Raw genomic sequence first — 25,383 nt, forward strand, 5'->3', positions numbered from 1 at the left:
TTTTTTCCTGCTACTCAGTTACGTCACTTGTTTAGTTGCTAAGTTGTGTCGACTCTTTTGCAACCCCGTGGACTGTAGCCCGCCAGGTTTCTCTGTCCATGGGATCTCCCAAGCAAGAATAGTGGAGTAGGTTGCCGTTTCCTTTTCCAGGAGATCCTCCCAACATGAGTCTCCTGCGTTGACTGGCAAATTCTTTACCACTGAGCCACCAGGGAAGTCTGTGAAAACAGCCTGAAATGTAGACCCAAGTGATCTACACGGTAATAACCCACCTTGATGGGATTATTGAGAGGCACAGACTCACTGTCCTGCTGGAGACCTACCAACGCTAACATCTGGCTTAGCAAGCTGTTAATGGAGCGGAGCTGACCAGTTTGCTCCTGTCCTCTGGCTGACAATGAAGCCTCAGAGGTGTGCCTGATACATTTAATCCCTTAGTGGGGCATGAGGTCCCAGTAACTCCAGGCTAGTCAGCTGTTCCTGAAGCATCCTAAACTGTTAGTTGAGACAGAGGCCCTGAAGGGCGCTGGCTTACCGGCGTCACGGGAAATCCTGCTCACGTTGAGCAGTACTTGATACACAGCAGGGAAGTAAGTTTTCTCTTCTGGAGACCTTTTCCCCCTTCCCAACAATTTCTTTTCTTCCTTTAAAAAAAATTAATTTATTTTTATTTGACCGCACTGGGTCTCAGTGTGGCGTGCATCTTTTTTAGTTTTGGCATGTGAACCCTTAGTTGAAGCATGTGGGATCTAATTCCCTGACCAGGGATCAAACCTGAGTCTCACACATCAGGAGTGCAGAGTCTTAGCCACTGGACTACCAGGGAAGTTCAACAGTTTCTTTAATCTTGCTAAGCCATTCTTTCTTCTTCTCTTTATCTTGTCCTCAGCAAAAATTAATTACTTCTGAAAAAAGAATAGTGTGCACTCACTTCATTTACTTTTTAAAAAACCATTAAATTACCTTCTTATTTAAAAAATAATTTTACATGAATAAAATATTACGGGGCAGCAAAAGTTCCCCATCCATATTCCCATACCTTCTCATCACAGAGATAACTGGTATTTTCAATTTTATATTTATCACCTCTATGCAAGTTTATATACTTTTATTATATGTATATTTTATGTATATATATCAGTTCAGTTCAGTCACTCAGTTGTGTCTAACTCTTTGCGACCCCATGGACTGCAGCATACCAAGCCTCCCTGTCCATCACCAACTCCCAGAGTTTACTCAAACTCATGTCCATTGAGTCGGTGATGCCATACACCTGTCTCCATACACACTATATAATATTGCTTTCTGTTTTATTCTTTACATAAGTGCAGTAATGCTTACTGATTTTTCTGAAATTGTACTAAATTTATAGATTGATTTTGGAAGAATCTTTATATAAAGACTTTTCATATTAAATTTGGAATGCTGCTGCTGCTGCTAAGTCACTTCAGTCGTGTCCGACTCTGTGCGACCCCATAGACGGCCTCCATTTATCCAGTCTCCTTTTAGATCCTTCACTAAAAGTTTATATTTTTTCTATGAAGGTCCTATAGATATTTTGTTACATTTATTCCTAGGCATCTTATTTTTTATTGCTATTAAAAATGGCATCTGTTTAAAAATTATGGATGTACCCTGACTACCTTACCTAAAATAACCTTCCTTAATGACTACACTTTTTCCTCCTAGAATTTATCACTGCCTCACAGTATTTCTATTTCTTTATTTATTATCTACTTCTAGAATATAAGTTTCCCAAAGGAAGGAACGTTATTTTCTTCATTATCTTGTCCCAATGTCCCAATATAATAGAGAGACAAGTATTTGTTGTATGAATGTTGACTTAGGTACAGTCCCTAAATTTTTGTTTGCTGGTTTAAGGAAACCGTATTAATTTTTGCCTATTATCTTATCCAGCAGCCATTCCATTTTCTAGAATGTCAAAAGTTCTGCATCTTGTGTGCTTCTCTATCTTCAGTGCCTAGAAAAGGCACTTGGTGGATATGTATGAATAAGCGAGTGCTCTTAAACATTGGTTGGTAGCACTTGCCTTCCAGTTCTTACAGCCATTTTCCCTTTCCCTGAATTACTGCCCTGAAGAACCCTTCAGTATATCGTGCAACAAAGTGATGAGAGCAGGCTTTCCTGTGTTATTTCTTATTTAAAAGAAATGTTTAAAAACTTTAACCTCTAAGTATATTTGCTATAGATATTTGGTGGGTAGCTCTCATCCAGTGAGAAAATTTCCCTCTATTTCTAATTTTCTAGAGTTTTTATGATGAATGAATCTTCAGTTTTATCAAACACTTTTCTGCATTTGTGCAGAAAACATTGATTCTTCCTTTGTGTATTTTTTGATCTAATTTTCTCTTTTAATCTGTGTGTGTGTGTGTGTGTGTATGACAAATTGTTCCAAGATCTTTTCATCTTAAACCATTATGAGTTTAACCCGATTAAAATTTACATATCTTACAAATTGATGGATTCATTTGGCTATGTAAGATTTTTCATCTGCATTGTTAAGTGAGTAAAATAAATGTTTTGAGTTAGCTAAAAGACACTTGATTGAAGTTAAAGAAAAAAATTTGACAAGTGAACAGGTCAACTCAGCAAGTAACTGAGGAGAATCCCCAAATTTATTTGATCAATTTAACCCCTAATTTTTTTTTTTTTTTCCAATCAGAGCCTTCCAGTTGGAGGAGTCTCAGGACTGCAGCAGAGATTTTGTGGAGATCCGGGAAGGGAGCGCCACTGGGCGCCTGGTGGGACGATACTGTGGAAACACGCTCCCCCTCAATTATTCATCTGCTGTCGGGCACATCCTGTGGATCAGATTTGTCTCCGACGGCTCGGGCAGTGGCGTGGGCTTTCAGGCTGCATTTGCCAGCAGTGAGTTGGTTGTTTTAGTGATGGCTTCCAGAAGGTGTCCTACAAACTAGGAAGGATAGCAGTGGTTTCAGTAATGCATTAAGAACAATTTGTTTATTGTCTCTGTGGAATTACTTTATAATGTGTTAGAAAAACTAAATTATATATGAATGGCTCATAAAGAGCCAGAGAGAACGTTCTCAGTAACTCTAACATTCTTTTAAGCTCTAGTGTCTGCCTAATTTTAAATTAAACTTTTTTATGATAGTGTGTTAAGAGAGTTTTTTTAAAATTATATTTTGGTTTCAGTCACATGTGTTTCATTTGATGCCATAAACTCTATAGTCTTCTAATTAAAAACATTTAGTATTACTTTAGGATACTCCTAAGTGCTCAGATATTATAACAACAGGATATTTTTCTAATAAGATAAAGTATGAAATATTTTTATTTTCTAACTCAGCTTTTTTCATAATGAGTTATTCTACAGGTGATTCAAAATGTCAGTTTCTCTTTTATAATTTTAAAACATATGTTTCATTCTTTTGTAAGACAAAATAAAATAAACCAAAATTATAGAACAGGGCTGGTAATGCCCCTTCCCTTGTCTCCAGGTCCCCTGGGGTCTGGGAACCCATTTTACATGAGAAGCTATTGCTTGTTTTCACACTGAGGAGCCTTCCAGGGAGATGGAATTCCATTCACAATATCAACTCTTCTCCAAGGAATTAATAGATAGCAGAGAAACCACAAGGGAAGCAGTATTTCTTTCAGTTTTGAGAAAAGAAATTGCAGTCAATTAAAAGTTCATCCTTTTCAACATCCCTTACCTTTTGTTTCTTTCATTTGATTAAAAAGCCGTTCTAAGTAGGTCTGATTTACTACCCTGTTTTCCTTCCTAGTATTTGGCAATGATAACATTGTGGGAACTCATGGGAAAATTGCCTCTCCCTTGTGGCCTGGAAATTACCCCCACAACTCCAATTACCAATGGATAGTGAATGTGGAAGAATCTCAGGTTATTCATGCCAGAATCTTGGAGATGGACATGGAGGGCACACTTAACTGCTATTATGACAAACTGAAGGTGAGTTTTTAAGAGCAATTGATGTTTATACATTTTGGTGAATTGCTATTGGCAGTGATAAATACAAGTTATTGTCTATTCAAGCATTTGCAAATCATAGCGGATGGTCTACCCTGCACCATGAATAACCCCGCTAGGTTACCCAAACAATGGTAATTCTGGTATTATATTTGTTAGTTTTGATTCTGTAGCTAACTTTTTTCAGCATTATTGTAATTTTTTTGTTGGGCCTGTCTGCTGCTGCTGCTGCTGCTAAGTCGCTTCAGTTGTGTCCGACTCTGTGGGACCCCATAGACGGCAGCCCACCAGGCTCCCCCATCCCTAGGATTCTCCAGGCAAGAACACTGGAGTGGGTTGCCATTTCCTTCTCCAATGCATGAAAGTGAAAAGTGAAAGTGAAGTCACTCAGTCGTGCCCAACTCTTAGTGACCCCATGGACTGCAGCCTGCCAGGCTCCTCCACCCATGGGATTTTCCAGGCAAGAGTACTGGAGTGGGTCGCCATTGCCTTCTCCGTGGGCTTGTCTAAGCATGTATATTTATCTTAATTAAGTATTTATCCTATTTTATATCCCATTACTGAACTGACCCTGTTCATTCTTATGTTAGAGTGTTAAAAATTTGAACAATCATTTAAAAATAAGTATAAGTACTTATATTTAAGTATAAAAGTTGTGGTGATCATTGCCATTCAGACATTGGCTACTGTACCAATTCCCGAAGCACTATCAGGTTACTTTTCATCCAGCTTTATTGAGATATATTTGATAAATAAATACTGTGTATATTTAAGATGTACAATTGGGTCTTTTCATATATGTACACACTATAAAATAATAATCACAATCAAGCTAGTTGACACATACATCACATCAATTACCATGTTCTTTATTTTTGATATGATGAGAACATATAAGATCTGCCCTGTTAGCACATGTAAAGTGTTACAACGAACTGTTATTAGCTATAGTCACATTGCTCTACTTTACATCTTTAGAATTATTAATCTTGCATTACTGAAACTTTCTACCATTTGACCAGCTCCCTATTTCCCACTCACCCATCTCCTGGCAACCACACTCTATTTCCTGCTTCTATGGATTTGACTTTTTTACTATCAGAATCTTGAAGGCCAAGATGCCATCTTATTCATTTTAGGCCCACAATGCTTCACATACGATCCAGTACTTGATAGATGCTCAGTATGTTGGACAGAATTATCAGATAATTTGAAATCTGAACTTATATAACAGCTTCAATTAAGAAATTTATAGTAACACATAACAAATTTATTCAAATTATTTACAAGATGGAGGGAAGGATGTAAAGTGTAATTGGATAGCATCCATTCATGGGTGCAGAAAACTAAAACGTGCTCAAGACTATGTATTTGGAAATTGTCACAAAATAAATCTCTAACTAGGTAATCTAACATTTTGAACCAAATGAAAGAGATTTCTTGAGCTTTGAGTATGCTGAACACATGCAAGCTGTGATTCTTCTGTTGTTGCCAATTCTGCTTCTTTACTTCTTTGGAAAGAAACTGTTTCTTTACTTACCTGTGGACAAGTGAGCTCCTTCAGGACACCTGTCAACTTTCTCTCATGAAACTTGTCCTTTTTCTTGTTACTTTCCCCTTTCTTCCCAATTCTTCCCTTTGAGGCCCCAAAGCACATTCAGTAAGCACTGTTGTGCAACTATCTTGGTTGTTACTTTTCTACCCACAAACTTTACTGTAAATTGTATAGTGAGCTACAGCACATGGAGCATGTTTATTAATGTAATTCTGCAGGAATGAGAAATAATTTTAAAACACATTTAATTGTAATCATATTTTGTATTTCATTATACCTTCTTTTCTAAACTTATATGTAATGTTTGCTTATTTCTGATAAAATTTTAATAGGTTATCCTTTTGACTTTCTATTTATGAAGAAAATGGAGGCAATTCCCTAAGTCCAGTGCTTTGTTCTCTGTCTTTTCCATGCAGATTTACGATGGGGCTGGCATTCACTCTCGACTGGTTGGAACCTACTGTGGTACCCAAACTGACTCTTTCAGCTCCACTGGACGTTCTCTGACATTTCAGTTTTCTTCTGATTCTTCTATCTCAGGGAGAGGATTCCTTTTGGAGTGGTTTGCAATGAATGCCTCTGTTGGACCTTTACCTACCATTGCAACAGGTCTGTCTGTGTGGTAATAAATGGTATTCTTTATAGGAGCTGATATGTGTAGATTGATATCTCCAAGATTCCTACTGCTGCTGCTAAGTCACTTCAGTCATGTCGGACTCTGTGTGACCCCATAGACGGCAGCCCACCAGGCTCCCCTGTCCCTGGGATTCTCCCGGCAAGAACACTAAAGGCCAAATACACAAATGAATAATAATAATTGCAGTCTCAAAACCCTTCCTCAGTATGTTCAGGTGTTCTTTTAATCTCATAAATACATAAAGATTACATGTTTATTCCAAAAAGTGCTGGTTTCCCATTATATTTTCATAATAATTAGGGGCTTAGAAAAACATTTATTTTAATTAATTAATTAATTTGGCTGCTCCAGGTCTTACTTGCAGCACATAGGACTGTCCATCTTTGTTGGTTGTGGCTCATGGGATCTTTAGTGGTGGCATGTGGGATCTTTTTTTTTAAGTTGGGTATGTGAATCTAGTTCCCTGACCAGGTATTGAACCCAGGTCCCCTGCACTGGTAGTAGTCTTAGCTGCTGGACCACCAGGGAGGTCCTGATAATTGAGAGTTTGATATCCACAAGACATTACAGTTATACTTTCTAGAGATCACTTTAGAGATCTCTGCAAGTTTGGGCTGCAAATACCTAGGCACACACACACAATAGGTAAAGATCAACTGATAGAAATATTTTCCTCTGATTAAATATCCTTTATTTTTCCTCTGTTATTATGAGTGTGCCTTCAGAAATGCTTTGCTTGGTACTTAGCAGGTGGTAAACTGTCATGTTTCAAGGTAAAGGTGGCCTAAATTGTAAGCTTTTATTTTATTTTCCTACTTTAAAGATATGTTAGATTCCCTCAGTAAGCTGTGTTTTGGGAGACTGTTAAGCAACTGAACGACTACAACAAATGGGCTTACTTTATGCTTAACAAAAAATAGACACTTGATAACTGGGTGAAGTGGCAAAATGATAGTGAAAAGAGTAGAATACAATGTATTTTTCTTAAAAAATTATGAAAATCACAGCATCTGAATTAGTGTAAAAATATTTATAAATTTCTTTGAGAAAATTGTTTGAATTTGGTTGTTTCAGTATAGGATTGTGGTTTTAAAGTTAAAATGCTACCTTCTTTTCTACCAGCACTGTTTCAAAGCTGTTGCTTTTCATTCTGCAGGTGCTTGTGGTGGGTTCCTGCAGACAGGAGATACTCCAGTCTTTCTCTACTCCCCAGGCTGGCCTGAAAGCTACAGTAATGGCGCCAATTGTATGTGGCTCATCCAGGCTCCAGATTCTACTGTGGAGCTCAACATCCTTTTCCTGGACATTGAATCTCATAGCACATGCAGCTATGATAAACTTGTGATAAGAGATGGTGAGAAACATTTACAAAGTAAAATAAAGCAAAAAACTACCTCGTTTCAACCCTGGCACATATTTAGTTACATTCAGTTATAATCATACTTGTTTACTGCCTTCATCCAGTTTGTGTGGAATCATGAGATACTGGAATTGGCTACATTTATGCAGAACACAGGCTTCCCTGGTGCTTCAGTGGTAAAGAATCAGCCTGCCAGTGCAGGAGATGCAGGTTCGATCTCTGGTCCAGGAAGATGCCCTGGAGAAGTAAATGGCAACCCACCCCAGTATTCTTGCCTGAAGAATCCTATGGACAGAGGAGCCTGGTGTGCTACAGTCCATAGGGTCGCAAAGAGTCCGGCACAACTTAGCAACTGAACAACAACAATAACAACTACAGAACATAAGGAAAATATTAAATTGCCATAGCAAGATAATTCACACACTACACACTATGTCAGGGAGAGTATTAGGAAACATTACATCTGGTTTAAGAAGGAAATTATAATCTGAGTTTCCAGGTTGTACTGCTTTCTCATTTAAAGGCTATGGAAATCAATCTTGATGTGTTATATCTATGGCTTTAAGATACAAGTATGAAAAGTACTTATAATTTCAATGTATTCAGTTTTCCATGTCTACTGAATCTCTGGCTAGAATGGGTTGAAAAATGAAATTCACTCAGTTGTGTCCAACTCTTTGTGACCCCATGGTCCATACAGTCTATGGAATCCTCCAGGACAGGATACTGGAGTGGGGAACCTTTCCCTTCTAGAGAGGATCTTCTCAACCCAGGGACTGAACCTAGGTTTCCCACTTTGTAGGCAGATTCTTTACCAGCTGAGCTACCAGGAAAGCCCCCAGAATGGGTAACATGAAGAGCTAATAGTTTTCGTCTTTTCTTTGTAGTAATGCTAGACAGGGAATGAGAGGTGTGACTAATGCTTTAGTGAAAGATGTACAGAGTTGTAACTTTGCGATCTGCGTGGAATAGAGGAGAAGAGGGAGGCCATGTCCTCTTGTCAGTGTTTCTTACTGTTTGGTCCCCAGACCAGCAGCGTCAACATCACTTGGGAACTTGTTAGTGATGCACATTCAGTGGCCCACCCCAGATCAACTAAACTAGAGACTCTCAGATGGGTTCTAGATCTGTCTTCAGTTAACGTCAAGATCAGGGTGAGGAGAGTAGGACAGGATTGGGCAAGTACAGAGGCAGATCCTGTCTTCACTTAAAACTGCAGTATTTTATTCACCTTACATTTCATTCCATTTTTGAAAGATTGCTCTAAAATATTTTATTTTTATTTCTGAGGTCTTTGACGTCTTCTTGAATTTTGCCCCCATTATATCTACTACTGTGGGCAAGAATCCCTTAGAAGAAATGGAGTAGCCATCATGGTCAACAAGAGAGTGCAAAATGGAGTACCTGAATGCAAGCTCAAAAATGACAGAATGATCTCTGTTTGTTTCCAAGGCAAACCATTCACTATCACAGTAATTCAAGTCTATGCCCTGGCTAGTAATGCTGAAGAAGCTAAAGTTGAAGAATTCTATGAAGACCTACAAGACCTTCTAGAGCTAACACCCCCAAAAGATGTCCTTTTCATGATAGGGGACTGGAATGCAAAAGTAGAAAGTCAAGAAACACCTGGAGTAACAGGCAAATTTGGCCTTGGAGTACAGAATGAAGCAGGGCAAAGGGTAATAGAGTTCTGCCAAGAGAACACACTGGTCATAGCAAACACCCTCTTCCAACAACACAAGAGAAGACTCTACACATGGACATCACCAGATGGTCAACACCGAAATCAGATTGATTATATTCTTTGCAGCCAAAGATGGAGAAGCTCTATACAGTCAGCAAAAACAAGACCAGGAGCTGACTGTGGCTCAGATCATGAACTCCTTATTGCCAAATTCAGACTTAAATTGAAGAAAGTAGGGAAAACCACTAGACCATTCAGGTATGACTAAATCAAATCCCTTACTATTATACAGTGGAAGTGAGAAATAGATTCAAGGGATTAGATCTGATGGACAGAGTACCTGAACAACTATGGATAGAGGTTCATGACATTGTACAGGAGACAGGGATCAAGATCATCTCCAAGAAAAAGAAATGAAAAAAGCAAAATGGCTGTCTGAGGAGGCCTTACAGATAGCTGTGAAAAGAAGAGAGGTGAAAAGCACAGGAGAAAAGGAAAGGTATACCCATTTGAATGCAGAGTTCCAAAGAATAGCAAGGAGAGATAAGAAAGCCTTCCTCAGTGATCAATGCTAAGAAATAGAGGAAAACAATAGAATGGGAAAGACTAGAGATCTCTTTAAGAAAATTAGAGATACCAAGGGAACATTTCATGCAAAGATGGGCACAATAAAGGACAGAAATGGTATGGACCTAACAGGAGCTGAAGATATTAAGAAGAGGTGGCAAGAATACACAGAGGAACTATACAAAAACAGATCTTCATGACCCAGATAATCACAATGTTATGATCACTAACCTAAAATGCAAAGTCAAGTGGGCCTTAGGAAGCATCACTACAAACAAAGCTAGGGGAGGTAATGGAATTCTAGCTGAGCTATTTCCAGTCCTAAAAATTGATGTTGTGAAAGTGCTGTACTCAATGTACCAGCAAATTTGGAAAACTCAGCAGTGGCCACAGGATTGCAAAAGGTCAGTTTTCTTTCCAGTCCTAAAGAAAGGCAATGCCAAAGAATGTTCAAACTACTGCACAATTGCACTCATCTCACATGCTAGTAAAGTAATGCTCAAAATTCTCCAAGCCAGGCTTCAAAAGTACGTGAACTGTGAACTTCCAGAAGTTCAAGCTGGATTTAGAAAAGGCAGAAGAACCAGAGATTAAATTGCCAACATCCGTTGGATCATCAAAAAAGTAAGAGGGTTCCAGAAAAACATCTAATTCTGCTTTCTTGACTATGCCAAAGCCTTTGATTGTGTGGATCAACACAAACTGTGGAAAATTCTGAAAGAGATGGGAATACCAGACCATCTGACCTGCCTCCTGAGAAATCTGTATGCAGGTCAGGAAGCAACAGTTAGAACTGGACATGAAACAACAGACTGGTTCCAAATTTGGAAAGGAGTACGTCAAGGCTGTAATTGCCACCCTGCTTATTTACCTCATATGCAGAGTACATCATGAGAAACGCTGGGCTGGATGAAGCACAAGCTGGAATCAAGATTGCCTGGAGAAATGTCAATAACTTCAGATATGTGGTGATACCACCCTTATGGCAGAAATCTAAGAAGAACTAAAGAGCCTCTTGATGAAAGTGAAAGAGGAGAGTGAAAAAGTTGGTTTAACACTCAACATTCAGAAAACTAAGATCATGGCATCTGGTATAATCACTTTATGAAAAATAGATGGGGAAACAGTGGAAACAGTAACAAAGTTTATTTTTGGGGGCTCCAAAATCACTACAGATGGTGACTGCAGCCATGAAATTAAAAGACTATTACTCCTTGGAAGAAAAGTTATGACCAACCTAGACAGCATATTAAAAAGCAGAGACATTACTTTGCCGCCAAATGTCCATCTAGTCAAAGCTATGGTTTTTCCAGTAGTCATGTATGGATGTGAGAGTTGGACTATAAAGAAAGCTGAGAGCCAAAGAACTGATGCTTTTGAATTGTGGTATTGGAGAAGACTCTTGAAAGTCCCTTGGACTGCAAGGATATCCAACCAGTCCATCCTAAAGGAAATGAGTCCTGAATATTCATTGGAAGGACTGATGCTGAAGCTGAAACTCCACTACTTTGGCCACCTGATGCAAAGAACTGACTCTTTGAAAAGATATTGATGCTAGGAAAGATTGAGGGCAGGAGGAGAAGGGGAAAACAGAGGACAAGATGGTTGGATGGTGTCACCGACTCAATGGACATGGGTTTGTGTAGACTCCAGCAGTTGGTGGTGGATAGGGAGGCCTGGTATGCTGCAGTTCACTGGGTCACAAAGAGTCGGACACGACTGAGTGACTGAACTGAACTGAACTAGGAGTGCAGGCTCGGCATTATGGGTTTTATTTCCCAAAAGATGCAAGAAGCATAGAATTTTCTATTAATTTCCTAGTTATTAAATTTTGGCAATTGACGAAAAATGCTTCATAGCATTTTTTTGGACCAAACAAACATATTTGCTATTGGCCCACAGGTGTCTAATGTGCATTTTTGTGTCTCCTGTATCCCCTCAACCATAGACCACCCCCTGCTATTTATAGTGAGGAAAAATCAAATGGCAGAGCATCTTTGCTTTCCTGCTGGGCAGTAGGTGAAGACTCAGGTCAATCATATAAACGTGTTTAGATGGTAAGCCATAACTTTCTACCTTTTTCCTATCAACAGTCTCCTCTAAGCACATTGCCCAGAGGAAGTATCATCTTTCCTCCTTTTTTTTATTCTTTCCTTAAAAAAAAATGAAAATCAATAGACCCAACTCAGTCTCATTGAAAGATAAAATATACACTTGTGAAATAAAGCTTCAAAATTTTCTGATGCAGATAATTAGAAATTAAGTCAACAGATTTGGGCTGAAATATATAGCAAACTAGCATAATGAAGATAAAAATGCAAGAGGAATTACAGATAAACTTCTGAATGATAAAATAATGCATAGTTACCAGAAGTCAGAACTCCTATAAGAATGCCAGGTATTTATAGCTGTGCCACTACATTCGGGAACTTGTTTTCTAAACTAGCTAGCTAGTGTGAGTTTTAGGTTGTAGTCAATGTCAAAAAAGAATCATTTTGCTATTTGAGTGAAAGGGTCAATTTCCTCATGACTTACATTCTATTTTATGTATTTTTAAGTTTGAAATCATTAATTCTATGCCTTAGGGGAAAAAAAGCAATGTATTTTCCCAGTCAAAGCATCCAAGTCTGTTATAATCCCCTTTGCTCCATTCAGGCTTTAACTGAAACAGCTGTTTTGATCAACATTTAAAATTGAGAGAAGCCAAAGGGAAAAGGGCCATGGGGTGACCCAGTCCTCACTGGTGTTTCTGGAGTGCACACTTGCTGACACTAGCTTTTTTTTCATCTTCTGCACGAGGACAGAAGTGTGTTCTTTTAATGGCAGAACAATGAGCAGCCAAGAAATGAAAAGGGAAAAGAAAAACGCTCTGCAGGTGAAGGCACACTTCTGGGCAAATGACCTTAGAACAGTGGCATTGGATCTGGAGATGAAGAATCAGACTTTTTGATTTTTGGATACTTGACCTTCAGCAGTCAGAATAGCTTAGTTTAGTGTCTAATGCGCACATCAGCACTGGTCTTCAATTACTTCCCAATCCCACCTCCTCTTGTTTTGAGTTTTAGTTCCAGGAAGAACTGTCAACCAGTGTTTGAAAAGGCAGTGGAACTGGCAAAGAAGTCATTATTAAAAAGTGTAAAGAAAAAGGCAGGCAGCCCCACTACAAACCACAATGACGTAACCCCTGGAGTGTACCTGTATCTGATAATCTCGTTGTCTCCTAGGAATGAGGGTGTTTTGAGAATAATGTATGAGGTGCTTCTCCTGGGTTGCACTGGTGGTGGAGCCGACTCTTTTTAAAAGTTTTTCATTGGAGTACAGTTGATTTGCAATGTTGTATTTGTTTCAGGTATACAGTAAAGTGAATCAGTTATCCATATATGTGTATTCACTCTGTTTAAGATTCTTTCCCCGTGTGGGTAATTACAGAGTATTGAGTAGAATTCCCTTTGCTATGTATTAATAATAGATGTTTATTGGTTATCTGTTTTATATATAGTAGTGTATATATGTTAATCCCAATCTCCCAATTTATTCTTCTCCCCTCCCCTATGGTAACCATAAATTTGTTTTCTACATCTGTTTCTCTCTTTCTGTTTTGTAAATAAGTTGTGGAGGTGACTCATAAGACAGCATGTGGTCACACTGACATTTCCTTTCCTTGGTCATAGGAGACAACAGCATGGCCCAGGAGCTGGCCGTTCTCTGCGGCAGGGAGGTCCCCGGACCCATCCGGTCAACTGGAGAGTACCTGGTGATCCACTTCACCTCGGACATCAGTGTAACTGGGGCAGGCTTTAATGCGTCCTTTCACAAGAGTAATATATTCTCTTAATTTGTTCTAATTCATTTCATCTCACCTCGCCTATCTCTTGCTGTCTCTCTAACATACTCTGCTCGTTTTCAATGCCAAGACACAGATTGTAAGTCAGAATGCACAAGTCTCTGCCTAGCCTCTGGGGAGGAGGCGTTATCCTGATGTTATGTACTGCTGCTGCTGCTAAGTCGCTTCAGTCGTGTCCGACTCTTTGCGACCCTATAGACGGCAGCCCACCAGGCTCCGCTGTCCCCAGGATTCTCCAGGCAAGAGCACTGGAGTGGGTTGCCATTTCCTTCTCCAAAGCATGAAAGTGAAAAGTGAAAGTGAAGTCACTGAGTCATGTCCAACTCTCAGCGACCCCATGGACTGCAGCCCCCCAGGCTCCTCCATCCGTGGGATTTTCCAGGCAAGAGTCCTGGAGTGGGGTGCCATCGCCTTCTCCGTCATGTACTAAGTCCTGATCAAAAAAACAAACAACAAAAAAACTGGTCACACTGTACAGAAGGACCTCCGCCTTCAGTTTTCTGGGTGGGGCATCTTCTCTCCATAGTAAGTCTAAGAGGAAGATGTCTCAAACAATATTTCAGCCCAGGTGATGGCTGGAACCAGAAGACAGTGCATATCCATAACACCGCAGAGGAGCAATAAGTCAGAGTTATCCTCAGTTTAAGAAATAGCCAGTCAAAGTAATATAGGAGAAATCGTTGTAAATCCCTTGGTTGAAATGATTCATTTAAAGGTTGGCAGGAGGAGTTTGCTGCTCTTAAAATATGAATTTGGTGAGTCCAAGAAGATGCACAGGATATGGGAGGCTGTCGTGTCAAGTATGCTCAAGAATTTGAACACTTGACAAAATGTGAAGTCCAACCATCATTTTCAACCCAAACTGGATTCAAGTTAAAGAAGTAGCCTACAGAATGTGCAGTGTTGGAAGATCCCCATATTTGTAACTGAAAAACAAAATTTTAAAGTAGATTATCAATCTAGACATTAAACATGAGCATTTTCCCCACAATTATGTATGGTTATTAGAGAGTAGGGAGCAATTGAAAATAAATGATTGCCCTTACAGTCAAGGCGGGCTAGCTGTGGAATGGTTTAAGACAATGGGCTTGGGAATTAGATGGACCTAAGGTAAATTTCCACTGCTGCATTTTAACTGGTGGTGTGAGCCCTCTGCACTCACTCACTGATGCTCCAGTGGGTCCCTGATAGCTGGCAAATGACTGACTTCACTCAGGATGTTGAGCTCCCATTTCTGTCAGATCTCTGCTCAGATATAACTACAGTTACGTGGCCTTCTCTAACTGCTCCAGACAATATAATTCCATTTTCCCACTCCCAATTCATCTTTGTAAACTTATCACCACCTCACGTATTACATATGTGTTTGCTGTAAGTCTGACTTGTCTATAAAGGAAGCTTCATGAAAGTTAAGGGATTTGTCTCTACTGCTGACTTCTACATCCCTATCTTACTAACAAAAGCACAGTGAGGACCCAGGAGCATGTGCTCCAGCTGTACTTGTTGTGCTCATTGTTTCCAACATTTTGGTCCCAAGTGAGTTTCAAAGCACATTTCTATTGCCTACACTTTGAAAATTCTCAAGACAAACAGAAAAAGCATCAAAATCCAGTTGTGAGTGTTATCTAAATGCAATCTTTGTTTCTTCTTGGCAAGGTTGTGGTGGATACTTACATGCAGACCGGGGGATTATCACATCACCCAGGTACCCCGAGACCTACGCACCCAATCTCAACTGCTCTTGGCATGTCCAGGTCCAGAGTGGCTTGACCATTGCTGTCCACTTTGAACAGCCCTTCCAGATTCCAAACAGAGACTCTTCTTGCAACCAGGGGGATTACTTGGTGGTAGGTCTTTTTTGCTGCTTTTTCTAATTACTTTTTCTACACACTTCATAACAAAATGATGATATTTTTTCTTTTGGGCTGTAAGTTGATAAAACCTGTATACCTTGTCTTCATCAGTATGAAGATAATTGTGCAATTTTGATTTGTCTTTCCAGCTCAAAAATGGACCTGATCTTTCTTCTCCACCCTTGGGTCTCCATGGAGAAAATGGTCATTTTTGTGGCAGTCACCCTTCGTCCACTCTGTTCACTTCAGATAATCAAATGTTTGTTCAGTTTATTTCTGATAATAGTAATGAAGGGCAAGGATTTAAGATCACATATGAGGCAAAGAGTTTGGGTAAGTATTTTCACTGAGAATTTTGTCTATACTTTCCTGCAGTTGCTTGGTCTTCCTTGTTTAGGTAGTTTTGAAGAAAAAATATGTAGGTGTTTTTTTTTTTCTGAACTAAGAATAATGATGTTATTAGGAATAACTACCTATTATCAAGCACTTACTTTGTGTTGGATACATTGCTACCTCATCATGACTACATCTTTTCATTGTTCCCATTCTCTAGATAAGATGAGGCTTAGATTATGTAAGAAAATGAATGAACTTCTACATGAGTATAAGTTGATCTGATCTTAGTGATCCCTGAAACTCCCTATACTTTTCCATTATAAAATGTCTAATTATAAGTTATATTTGGTTACAGAAACCTTGTAAGAATAATAATTACATTGTTTTGTAATCATTTGTATGCTTCTTTTTAGATGAATGTATAATCCTTTGATTCTATTATTACCCATCTAATTATATAGTACAGTAATGATCTGACTTAATTACACTTGATTGTAATTATATTTAATTCTTCTGTAATGATTTGATTTTTGTGACATTTACTTTAGATAACATTTAATTGAATAAATAAGTAAACAAGCTTCAAAAAAAAGAGGGAGCAGTGTCAGTAGAGAGTGAGCCTTTGGTCCTTTAAAATGAGATAATTCTAATTTCAGTTTAATCCTATGACCTCAGTCTCAGATTCCTGGATATATTTCAAAATATATATTCATCTAAATGAAGCCATATGTTTTATGGCACATTCTCTAAAATATGAGAATTTAAAGCATCAGCATAATTTCCTCCTCTAACGAAATGGGGAGAGGAGAGGAAATAAATATCCACCAGCTGACATAGAAAATCATCTCATCCCTCCAGCAGCTTCCATGATCACCAGGAACATCCTTTCCTCTCTTCCCAGCACACATAACTCTGGTGCTTGGAGGGAGCCTTTAACAACACAGCTTTGTGACACCAGCAGCACCACCTTCTAGGCAGTGAGTTTCTTGTCCCTCGCTGTCTCCACGCTCAGCTTTGCTGCTGAGTTGTGAATGGTCAGGATTTCACATGGTCCTGAGACTTTACAGAGTCCTAGTGCCTCGTGTTTAGTAAGTAGACCCAGAACTCCGCTTTTCCATCTTTACCCAGATAGACTCAGTCTTGAATTATATTTTCAAAATCAATATTTAGTGGCAATTCATATACATTAAGGGTCTATTTGCAAACACTAGAATTCTATCGTTGCTTTGTGGGTCCTCTATTCATGAAAGAATGGTTATTACCACTTCCCCATCTTTCTGCCTTAATATTAGACTTAAAAGTCTTTTAAGATTTCAAAACTGGTTGCAATATGATCACTCTTGTTGATATCAATTTTCTGATTCAAGCATCTCCCCCAACGATAGTCAGCTCTACTTCCCCTTGTCTTTCCACCACACCTACTTCTTTGCCACTCTTGTTTCTCAGCTTTTAACACATGTTATTCAGTGAACAACTTTTGGAATCAAATTAGCCTCATTCTACACCATCATCCTCCAAGAACATCCTTCTGTATGTTCGATGAGATTTCTGTGTTCCTGTGCTTGATGTGTTCTTTGTCACTGGATTAATTGATATTTTAATTTATTAATTGAACATTTACAAAGGGTTTCACACTGTGCAAACCACCAAACCACTGCATAATTGATTGGCTTTAAGAAGGAGTGAACGTTCTGCTGAGAATATATGGTTTAGCAAATTAAAAAATGACACACATGGTAGCCCCCTTGATAGGAAATTCAGAATGTATTTGCTTAAAAAGAAAAGGAGGATAATTTTAGATGAAAGGAAATTGAGATTGGAAATACAGATAAAGAGACTTTTAAAAATGAAGGTGGCCATTGCCTGCATCCTCTTTCTCCAGACTGTAGACTGATTTCCCTGTATTTCCTGACAGCCTGTGGGGGCAATATTTACATCCATAATGCTGATTCTACTGGATACGTAACCTCCCCCAACCACCCTGACCATTATCCCCAGCACGCTGACTGCATTTGGCTTATAGCTGCTCCTCCCGGGAAACTCATACGACTGCAGTTTGAAGGCCAGTTCAGTATCGAAGTAACACCCAAGTAGGTCGCCTCTGTTTAATTTTACTGCTATCCAGAGTTGGTATTTATTTTTAGCTGTCATATTTAAGAACAGTTTCCTACTGCTTTTTTGTCTTTTCTAAAAGTTTTTATGGAAATGTAGTTCATTTACAATATTGTGTTAGTTTCAGATATATAGCAAAGTGATTCAGTTATATATATATATATTATTTACATTCTCTTTCATGATAGGTTATTATGTGATATTGAAAATAGTTCCTTATGCAATACAGTAGGTCCTGGTCCGTCTGCTTTTCTCAGCAGCATTTACTGCTAAGGAAATCTAGGGATGGGGAAGGGAAATGTTAACACCTCAAGCTGAAAACCTTGCCTGCCAGTCACCCTCCCATCAGCTGAGCAGATGATGTAAACAGATACCATCCCTCCTGACCCTGTGCACATCCTCCAAGAGTCTCGGAGGATGGCTGTCTGAGATTTATGTCATCTTTTCTTCCTCCCACAGGAAAAATAGAGTGTCTCTAGTAGACAAGTATTTATTTGTCCAGCCTCACACTCAGTGTCATAAATGACAAAATGCCTCTTTAACAAATGGAAATTTGTGACACCAGGGGTCACCAGGGTTAGAAACAGGACTGGAAATAAGGACAGTCCAATTTCCCAATCTCTGTTTAATAAGAATCATTAAAGATTACAAACCAGAGAGTTTGTGTCTTGCTATGTTGAACACAAAGAGATTGAAAAAAGGTCTGTATTTTTCTCTTAGTTTAACAAAAGCATGTATACACTTGTATATATGTGTGCAAAGCTTAGGTACGAGAGCTTTTGTTTACCAGTTCAGGACTCTTGATATAATGCCACTGTCCCCTCACTGAGCATTAATTGGCTGGTTGACTTTCTCAAGAAAGATTGGGTAAATACCTGTCCTCTTTTATGGGCATTCTGGCTGAGATTCTCCATAAGCTCCGTTTACAGAGCTGTCAACAGAGTTCATCTTTGTCTCATGAAATGTGTCATAACATCATGTGAAACAAAATACTTAGGTTCTGAAACTCCTAGGGGTTGATTTTGGAGCTTCCCTGCTGGCTCAGGGGTAAAGAATCTGCCTGCAATTCAGGAGAGGCAGGTTCAGTCCCTGGGTTGGCAAGATCCCCTGGAGAAGGAAGTGGCAACCCACTCTAGTATTTTTGCCTGGGAAACCCCGTGGACAGAGAAGCCTGGCCAGGGTGCAGTCCATGGAGTCACAGAGTTGAACATGACTGAGTGACTAAACAAATACATGTACAACAAGGGGTTGATGTGAGAATGACTTTTACATTTCCAAGACTAAGAGTGTGGAAGGTGAGTAAATAGTCTTCAGTGTGGTAAATACAAAACCTGTCTTTTTTGAGCTCCAAACTGGAGTGTGTTATGTCTCAGAAAAATATTATACAGCATTTTGAAGTGACACACCACTTCTATAGACTCTGTTGTGGTGTCTATGCTATGATGCCTACCTGGTGCTACAGAAATAATGATTTCATTATGCCCTTGGAGAAACTGAAGTCTTTATTATCAAAATATGTCAAGGCCACTGACTTTACAAATTAAACAGAATCTTCTTTCCACTTTAGCTGTACGTCCAATTACCTTGAGTTGCGAGATGGAGCTGATTCAAATGCACCGATACTTTCCAAGTTTTGTGGGACATCTCTGCCCATCAGTCAGTTGTCCTCAGGAGAGGTGATGTATTTGAGATTCCGGTCTGACAACAGCCCCACTCATGTGGGATTCAAAGCCAAGTATTCTATAGGTAATGACATTTCTCTATTCAATAAGAAAGTAGTGACAGAATGATTGCATTAAAACTTTTTAAAAAATCATGCCATTTTTAAAGAAGTCTATCTGCCTAATTTTAACAGTTATTTTAATGATATAAGTAAGGAATGTGAATGTTTAAAACCACAAAATCATTTATCAATTTTAATTTTTACTTTAATTTCCATCTTAAAACACTTTCTTTGTATACTTGAATATTTTTATTTTTCTCTTAATTTTTATATATTCAGTTAAAGTCTAGTTTCTTCCTCTTGTCATAAAATATGTGTAATGTTACTTTAGATAGTAAAACTGTTTAGCAATCAGATGGCTAGTTTTTAGAACCATGACTTTGACCTCCTCAACATTAATGGATAATCCGAGATGTTTTTCCCCTAAATCTCTAGCACCAAGTCATTCACTCAGTGTTTCGATTTCTTTCCTTTAAAAAATAAATAATAAACATGCATTCTGAAGATTCACTACAAGATGGTCACAGTTACATAGAATTTAGTATCTAATGAGTCTGAACACAAACCAAACATTTGATACACTCAAAACTCGAAAAGCCTAGTCATAACAATATTTAATCTATACCATACGTCTTTTATAGCCTGAGGAAAATTGTGTATAATTCAGTCTGTCACATCCAGCTGATAAGAAATAATAGGATAGTAATTTTCAAGGCCCTGAGGTAACCATCACTGCAGTAGCAAGTTTATTTGATAAACTAGAAATCACAGGCATAACTAATCAACCACAGCATCATTTCTAGTTGAGCTTGAACTCAGTCTACAGAATCACCAACCCAGGCTGCTACTGCTGCTGCTAAGTCGCTTCAGTCGTGTCCGACTCTGTGCGACCCCATAGACGGCAGCCCACCAGGCTCCCCCGTCCCTGGGATTCTCCAGGCAAGAACACTGGAGTGGGTTGCCATTTCCTTCTCCAATGCATGAAAGTGAAAAGTGAAAGTGAAGTCACTCAGTCGTGTCCAACTCTTAGCGACTCCGTGGACTGCAGCCCACCAGGCTCCTCCGTCCATGGGATTTTCCAGGCAAGAGTACTGGAGTGGGGTGCCATTGCCTTCTCCAGGCTGCTAGGCAGCTCTTATCAATCTATCAGTTAGTTCTGGAAAGAAACCTGATTGCAATTAGTAGCTCTTATACAGTGTCCTGAGAGAATTCATGAGACATCACAGGATATGCCATTCAGCAGTCTTTCCATCTTCCCTTTCCCATTATTAGATTGGACTTGTGGTATCATTTCTCTGTACATCGATAGCAGATTTCATATAATAAGGGAAGCACATACTAAACATTTCCACCATTTTTTAAAACTTCAGTTTATATTCACTTGATACCGAAAAGCTTTTCAAGGTGCTGGTTAAATTTCAAAGAAACCGTAATAGCATATTGCTCTTTTTCTGCAGCCCCGTGTGGGGGAGCAGTGACAGGGCAAAGCGGTGTCATCGAGAGCAATGGATACCCAACACAGTCATACACAGACGACTTATTCTGTGAGTGGCGTCTCCAGGGACCCTTGGGACACTATCTCACCATCCACTTTGAAGACTTTAACCTTCAGAATTCATCTGGCTGTGAACGAAACTTTGTGGAAATCTGGGAAAACCATACATCTGGTCAGTGAAATATGTCTGCTGTCCTTTGGGAGGTGTCTACTTTCACCTGTTACTCATTTAGCCTCTGAAATACCCTCATTTCCAAGAAAGGCAAGAGTTTGTTTCTTACGAAGAAGTGCAGATCAGTTAGCTATGGTCTGTTCAGCGTTTCTCTTCCTCATTTCTTACCCAAGAAACAGTGGTGTCCAAAGCCCAGGGGTCACTGTAGAGCTTATCCTGGGACCACACTGAGAGAGCACTGTGTTGGAAGGCACCCTCTTCCAGGGGGCCCTCCAGGGCCACAGCTAGATATTTGAGGGGCATCCTGTAAGGGAAGGAGAGGAAAGGAGAATATACTGGGACCTCCCTGGTGGTCCAGTGTTTAAGAATTCACCTTGCAATGCAGAGGACACGAGTTTGATCCCTGGTCGGGAATTTAAGATCCCACATGCCACGGAGCAACTAAACCTGTAGGCCACAACTACTATGCCTACACATTATGGAGTGGAACTAGGGAAGCCTGTGTGCCATAATGAAGACCCAGCACAGCCAAAAAAAAGTGTTTTTTAATTTTAAAAAAGGGTGGTACACCATGGAAATAATATGAGATGGATGCTTCCCACTCTGTCTCCTTGGACCATTTCACAACCAACTGAGCCAACCTTCCTCGTTGTGCTGATGCTCTTGGTTCTACCTGGTTGCTGTGTTTGTCACTCATCTTCATATATTTGAATATATCAATTTGTATTCATGTTTGACCTACTTCTCTTGCCAGAGGTCACCATTTCTTCCTGGGCAGGGTCTTATCCATTATTATTTTCTTCGGGAATGCCAAGTATCTCAAGTAGAGGTTAAGTGGAATCAGCCCCCTGGACTTACACATGCTTCATTCTTATTCCACTCTCACAGGTACATTATTGGGCAGATACTGTGGAAGCAGCATTCCCAACAGCATAGACACTTCCAGCAACGTTGCTTTGGTCAGGTTTGTCACGGACGGCTCTCTCTCTGCCTCAGGATTCAGAATACGGTTTGACTCCAGCTTGGAAGGTAAGTTTGTTGATTCATTAAAAAAATACACACACACACACATATATATATCATGATCAGTTAAGTTCAGTTGCTCAGTTGTGTCTGACTCTTTGCGACCCCATGAATTGCAGCACGCCAGGCCTCCCTGTCCATCACCATCTCCCAGAGTTCACTCAAACTCATGTCCATTGAGTTGGTGATGCCATCCAGCCATCTCATCCTCTGTCATCCCCTTTTCCTCCTGCCCTCAATCCCTCCCAGCATCAGAGTCTTTTCCAATGAGTCAACTCTTCGCATGAGGTGGCCAAAGTACTGGAGTTTCAGCTTCAACATTAGTCCTTCCAAAGAACACCCAGGGCTGATCTCCTTTAGAATGGACTAGTTGGATCTCCTTGCCGTCCGAAGGACGCTCAAGAGTCTTCTCCAACACCACAGTTCAAAAGCATCAGTTCTTCGGCGCTCAGCTTTCTTCACAGTCCAACTCTCACATCTATACATGACCACTGGAAAAACCATAGCCTTGACTAGATGGACCTTTGTTGGCAAAGTAATGTCTCTGCTTTTGAATATGCTATCTAGGTTGGTCATAACTTTTCTTCCAAGGAGTAAGCGTCTTTTAATTTCATGGCTGCAGTCACCATCTGCAGTGATTTTGGAGCCCCCAAAAATAAAGTCTGACACTGTTTCCACCATTTCCCATCTATTTCCCATGAAGTCATGGGACCAGATGCCTTGATCTTCGTTTACTAATATGTATTCTAGTAATACATATTATTGGATTGGCAAAAAAAATTCATTTATTTTTCCCATAACAGCTTACAGAAAAACACAAATGAACTTTTTGGCCAACCCATTATTTATATATATGTATCGATATATATGTATCACTATATATATATCAATACATAGATTTATATATATATGTATATATGTATCAATACATATATTTATATACATGTATATATGTATTGATACATATATATAAATAATGAGTTGGCCAAAAAGTTCATTTGTGTTTTTCTGTAAGCTGTTACGGGAAAAATAAATGAATTTTTTTTTGCCAATCCAATAATATATATTACTATAATACATATTAATATATTTCTGAGCAGCTATACTGAATAGACACTCTACGTAGGCACTGGTGTTAAAAAAGCTGGACAAGACACCGTGGCCCACGTCTCCTTGGACCTCAGTAGTCTAGCAGGAGGTAGACAGTAATCAGATGGTCATACCAATAAATGAAATGTCACAAATGCAATCAGTGCTACAAAGCAAAGGATCTAATGCTGAGAGGGTGTGAGGAGGCGAGAGCCTTCACCACATCTCATCTGAAGAAGGCCAGTCCCTTATTGCTCCAGTCATTTAGGATTTGTGTTCCAAACTCCCTGACAAGCTCAGATGAAATAAAGACCTTGTCATGAAAAAACTGGATGATAATTTGAGCCTTTTGCTTTCAGACTCTGATGGTTACCACACTTACTGGTCTCTCATAGTTCTTCGGTCATGATGACAAACGGCTGCCAGTGCACTATCAATATGATCCATGGAAAGAAAGTGAAAGTGTTAGTCACTCAGTCGTGTCCAACTCTTTGCAACCCCATGGACTGTAGCCCGCTAGGCTCCTCTGTCCATGGAATTCTCCAGGCAAGAATACTGGAGTGGATTGCCATTCCCTTCTCCAGGGGATCTTCCTGACCCAGGGATAGAACCCAGGTCTCCCGCACTGCAGGCGGATTCTTTACCAGCTGAGCTACCAGGGAAGACCTATGATCCATGAAAGCAGAGATTAAGTATTAAATATCAGAAAGAGTCTTTGCATACTTACAATGATAAATAAGAGCAATAATTTTGTCCAGTGGGGCAATAAAAAAAAATGCTTTACTTTGGAGAACATTCCTTATAGGATCAAATTGGAAGTTTTCTTGTTTATATTTTGTTTTCCCTTCAGCGTGTGGTGGGGATCTCCAGGGCCCCTCTGGAACATTCACTTCTCCCAACTACCAGAACCCTAACCCTCATGGCTGGATGTGTGAGTGGAGAATCACCGTGCAGGAAGGGAGGAGGGTCACCCTCACCTTTGACAGCCTGAGGCTGGAAGACCATCCATTCTGCAGCAGTGAGCATGTGACAGTAAGTGTCCTCTGCAGCCAAGGGTATTATAGTCCATTGTTTAAGGAGCTTATTGACCCGTAAATCACAGTCAGAAAACTAGGTCAGGAATATTCCCCTGCGTGCAACTGTATCTCACACAAATTCTGAGTGTTTTAGATAAAACAAAGTCACAGTAAATGTTGGCCAAAATATTTGTAAAAGCTGTTTTAGGAGACAGTTATCTCAGCCTATGTCAGGGTCATGGGCAGGATACGTTTTAAAGCAAATGATCATTATATATGGAAAACCATTTCCGTTACATATGGAAAACAGAAAAGTTAAGCCTTCAGGTAGCAAATAACTAACTGGGACTAGAGTGACAGAACAAGCCACCACCAAAAGTTTTAAGCAGATGGGTGAAAGTGAAAGTGAAGTCGCTCAATCGTGTCTGACTCTTTGTGACCCCATGGACTGTAGCCTACCAGACTCCTCTGTCCATGGGATTTTCTAGGCAAGAGTACTGGAGTGGGGTGCCATCGCCTTCTCCAAAGCAAATGGGTGGTCCTGCCTAATTATTGTTTGCTGGCAGATGTCCTGAGGTTGCCAAGCCCAGCTTTGAGATTAAGAAAGCAAATGAAATCCCTGAGTGTGAACTGTGAAGTGACACATATATGCATATATACTATATTAACTATAGATGAATATTAGTATATTTCTCCACCCAACTTTCCCTTTCTCCAGTCCTTGTTATCTCACTAAATAACTGTTCCAGACTTGTGGTTGCTCAGGTCCAAAGCCTTGATGTCTGTTTTGAAGTCCTTTCTCTCTCACCTTATACTGCATCCATAAACAAGTCTTGTTCGCTGTATGTTTATAAGAAATCCAGAAACTAACTACTTCTCCTTACATCCACAACCATCACCATTGCTACTCATTCAGATTTATTTCAATAACTTCCAGTTGGTCT

General features: G+C 39.6%; 1 protein-coding gene across 1 annotated transcript in view; it reads left to right on the forward strand.

Annotated features, from left to right (window-relative positions):
- The window catches only part of CUBN (cubilin), a 263,097-nt gene that overhangs the window by 162,295 nt on the left and 75,419 nt on the right, over positions 1-25,383 (forward strand). The window contains exons 37-48 of the mRNA XM_040248967.1: positions 2,684-2,889; positions 3,771-3,955; positions 5,945-6,137; positions 7,322-7,519; positions 13,448-13,594; positions 15,277-15,467; positions 15,623-15,806; positions 17,725-17,899; positions 19,489-19,667; positions 21,102-21,311; positions 22,200-22,340; positions 24,274-24,455. Coding sequence (XP_040104901.1) covers positions 2,684-2,889; positions 3,771-3,955; positions 5,945-6,137; positions 7,322-7,519; positions 13,448-13,594; positions 15,277-15,467; positions 15,623-15,806; positions 17,725-17,899; positions 19,489-19,667; positions 21,102-21,311; positions 22,200-22,340; positions 24,274-24,455 — 2,191 coding nt within the window. The remainder of the gene's footprint in view (positions 1-2,683; positions 2,890-3,770; positions 3,956-5,944; positions 6,138-7,321; positions 7,520-13,447; positions 13,595-15,276; positions 15,468-15,622; positions 15,807-17,724; positions 17,900-19,488; positions 19,668-21,101; positions 21,312-22,199; positions 22,341-24,273; positions 24,456-25,383) is intronic.

Source organism: Oryx dammah, unplaced genomic scaffold (assembly GCF_014754425.2).
Source record: "Oryx dammah isolate SB20612 unplaced genomic scaffold, SCBI_Odam_1.1 HiC_scaffold_10, whole genome shotgun sequence".
Lineage (NCBI taxonomy): Eukaryota > Metazoa > Chordata > Mammalia > Artiodactyla > Bovidae > Oryx > Oryx dammah.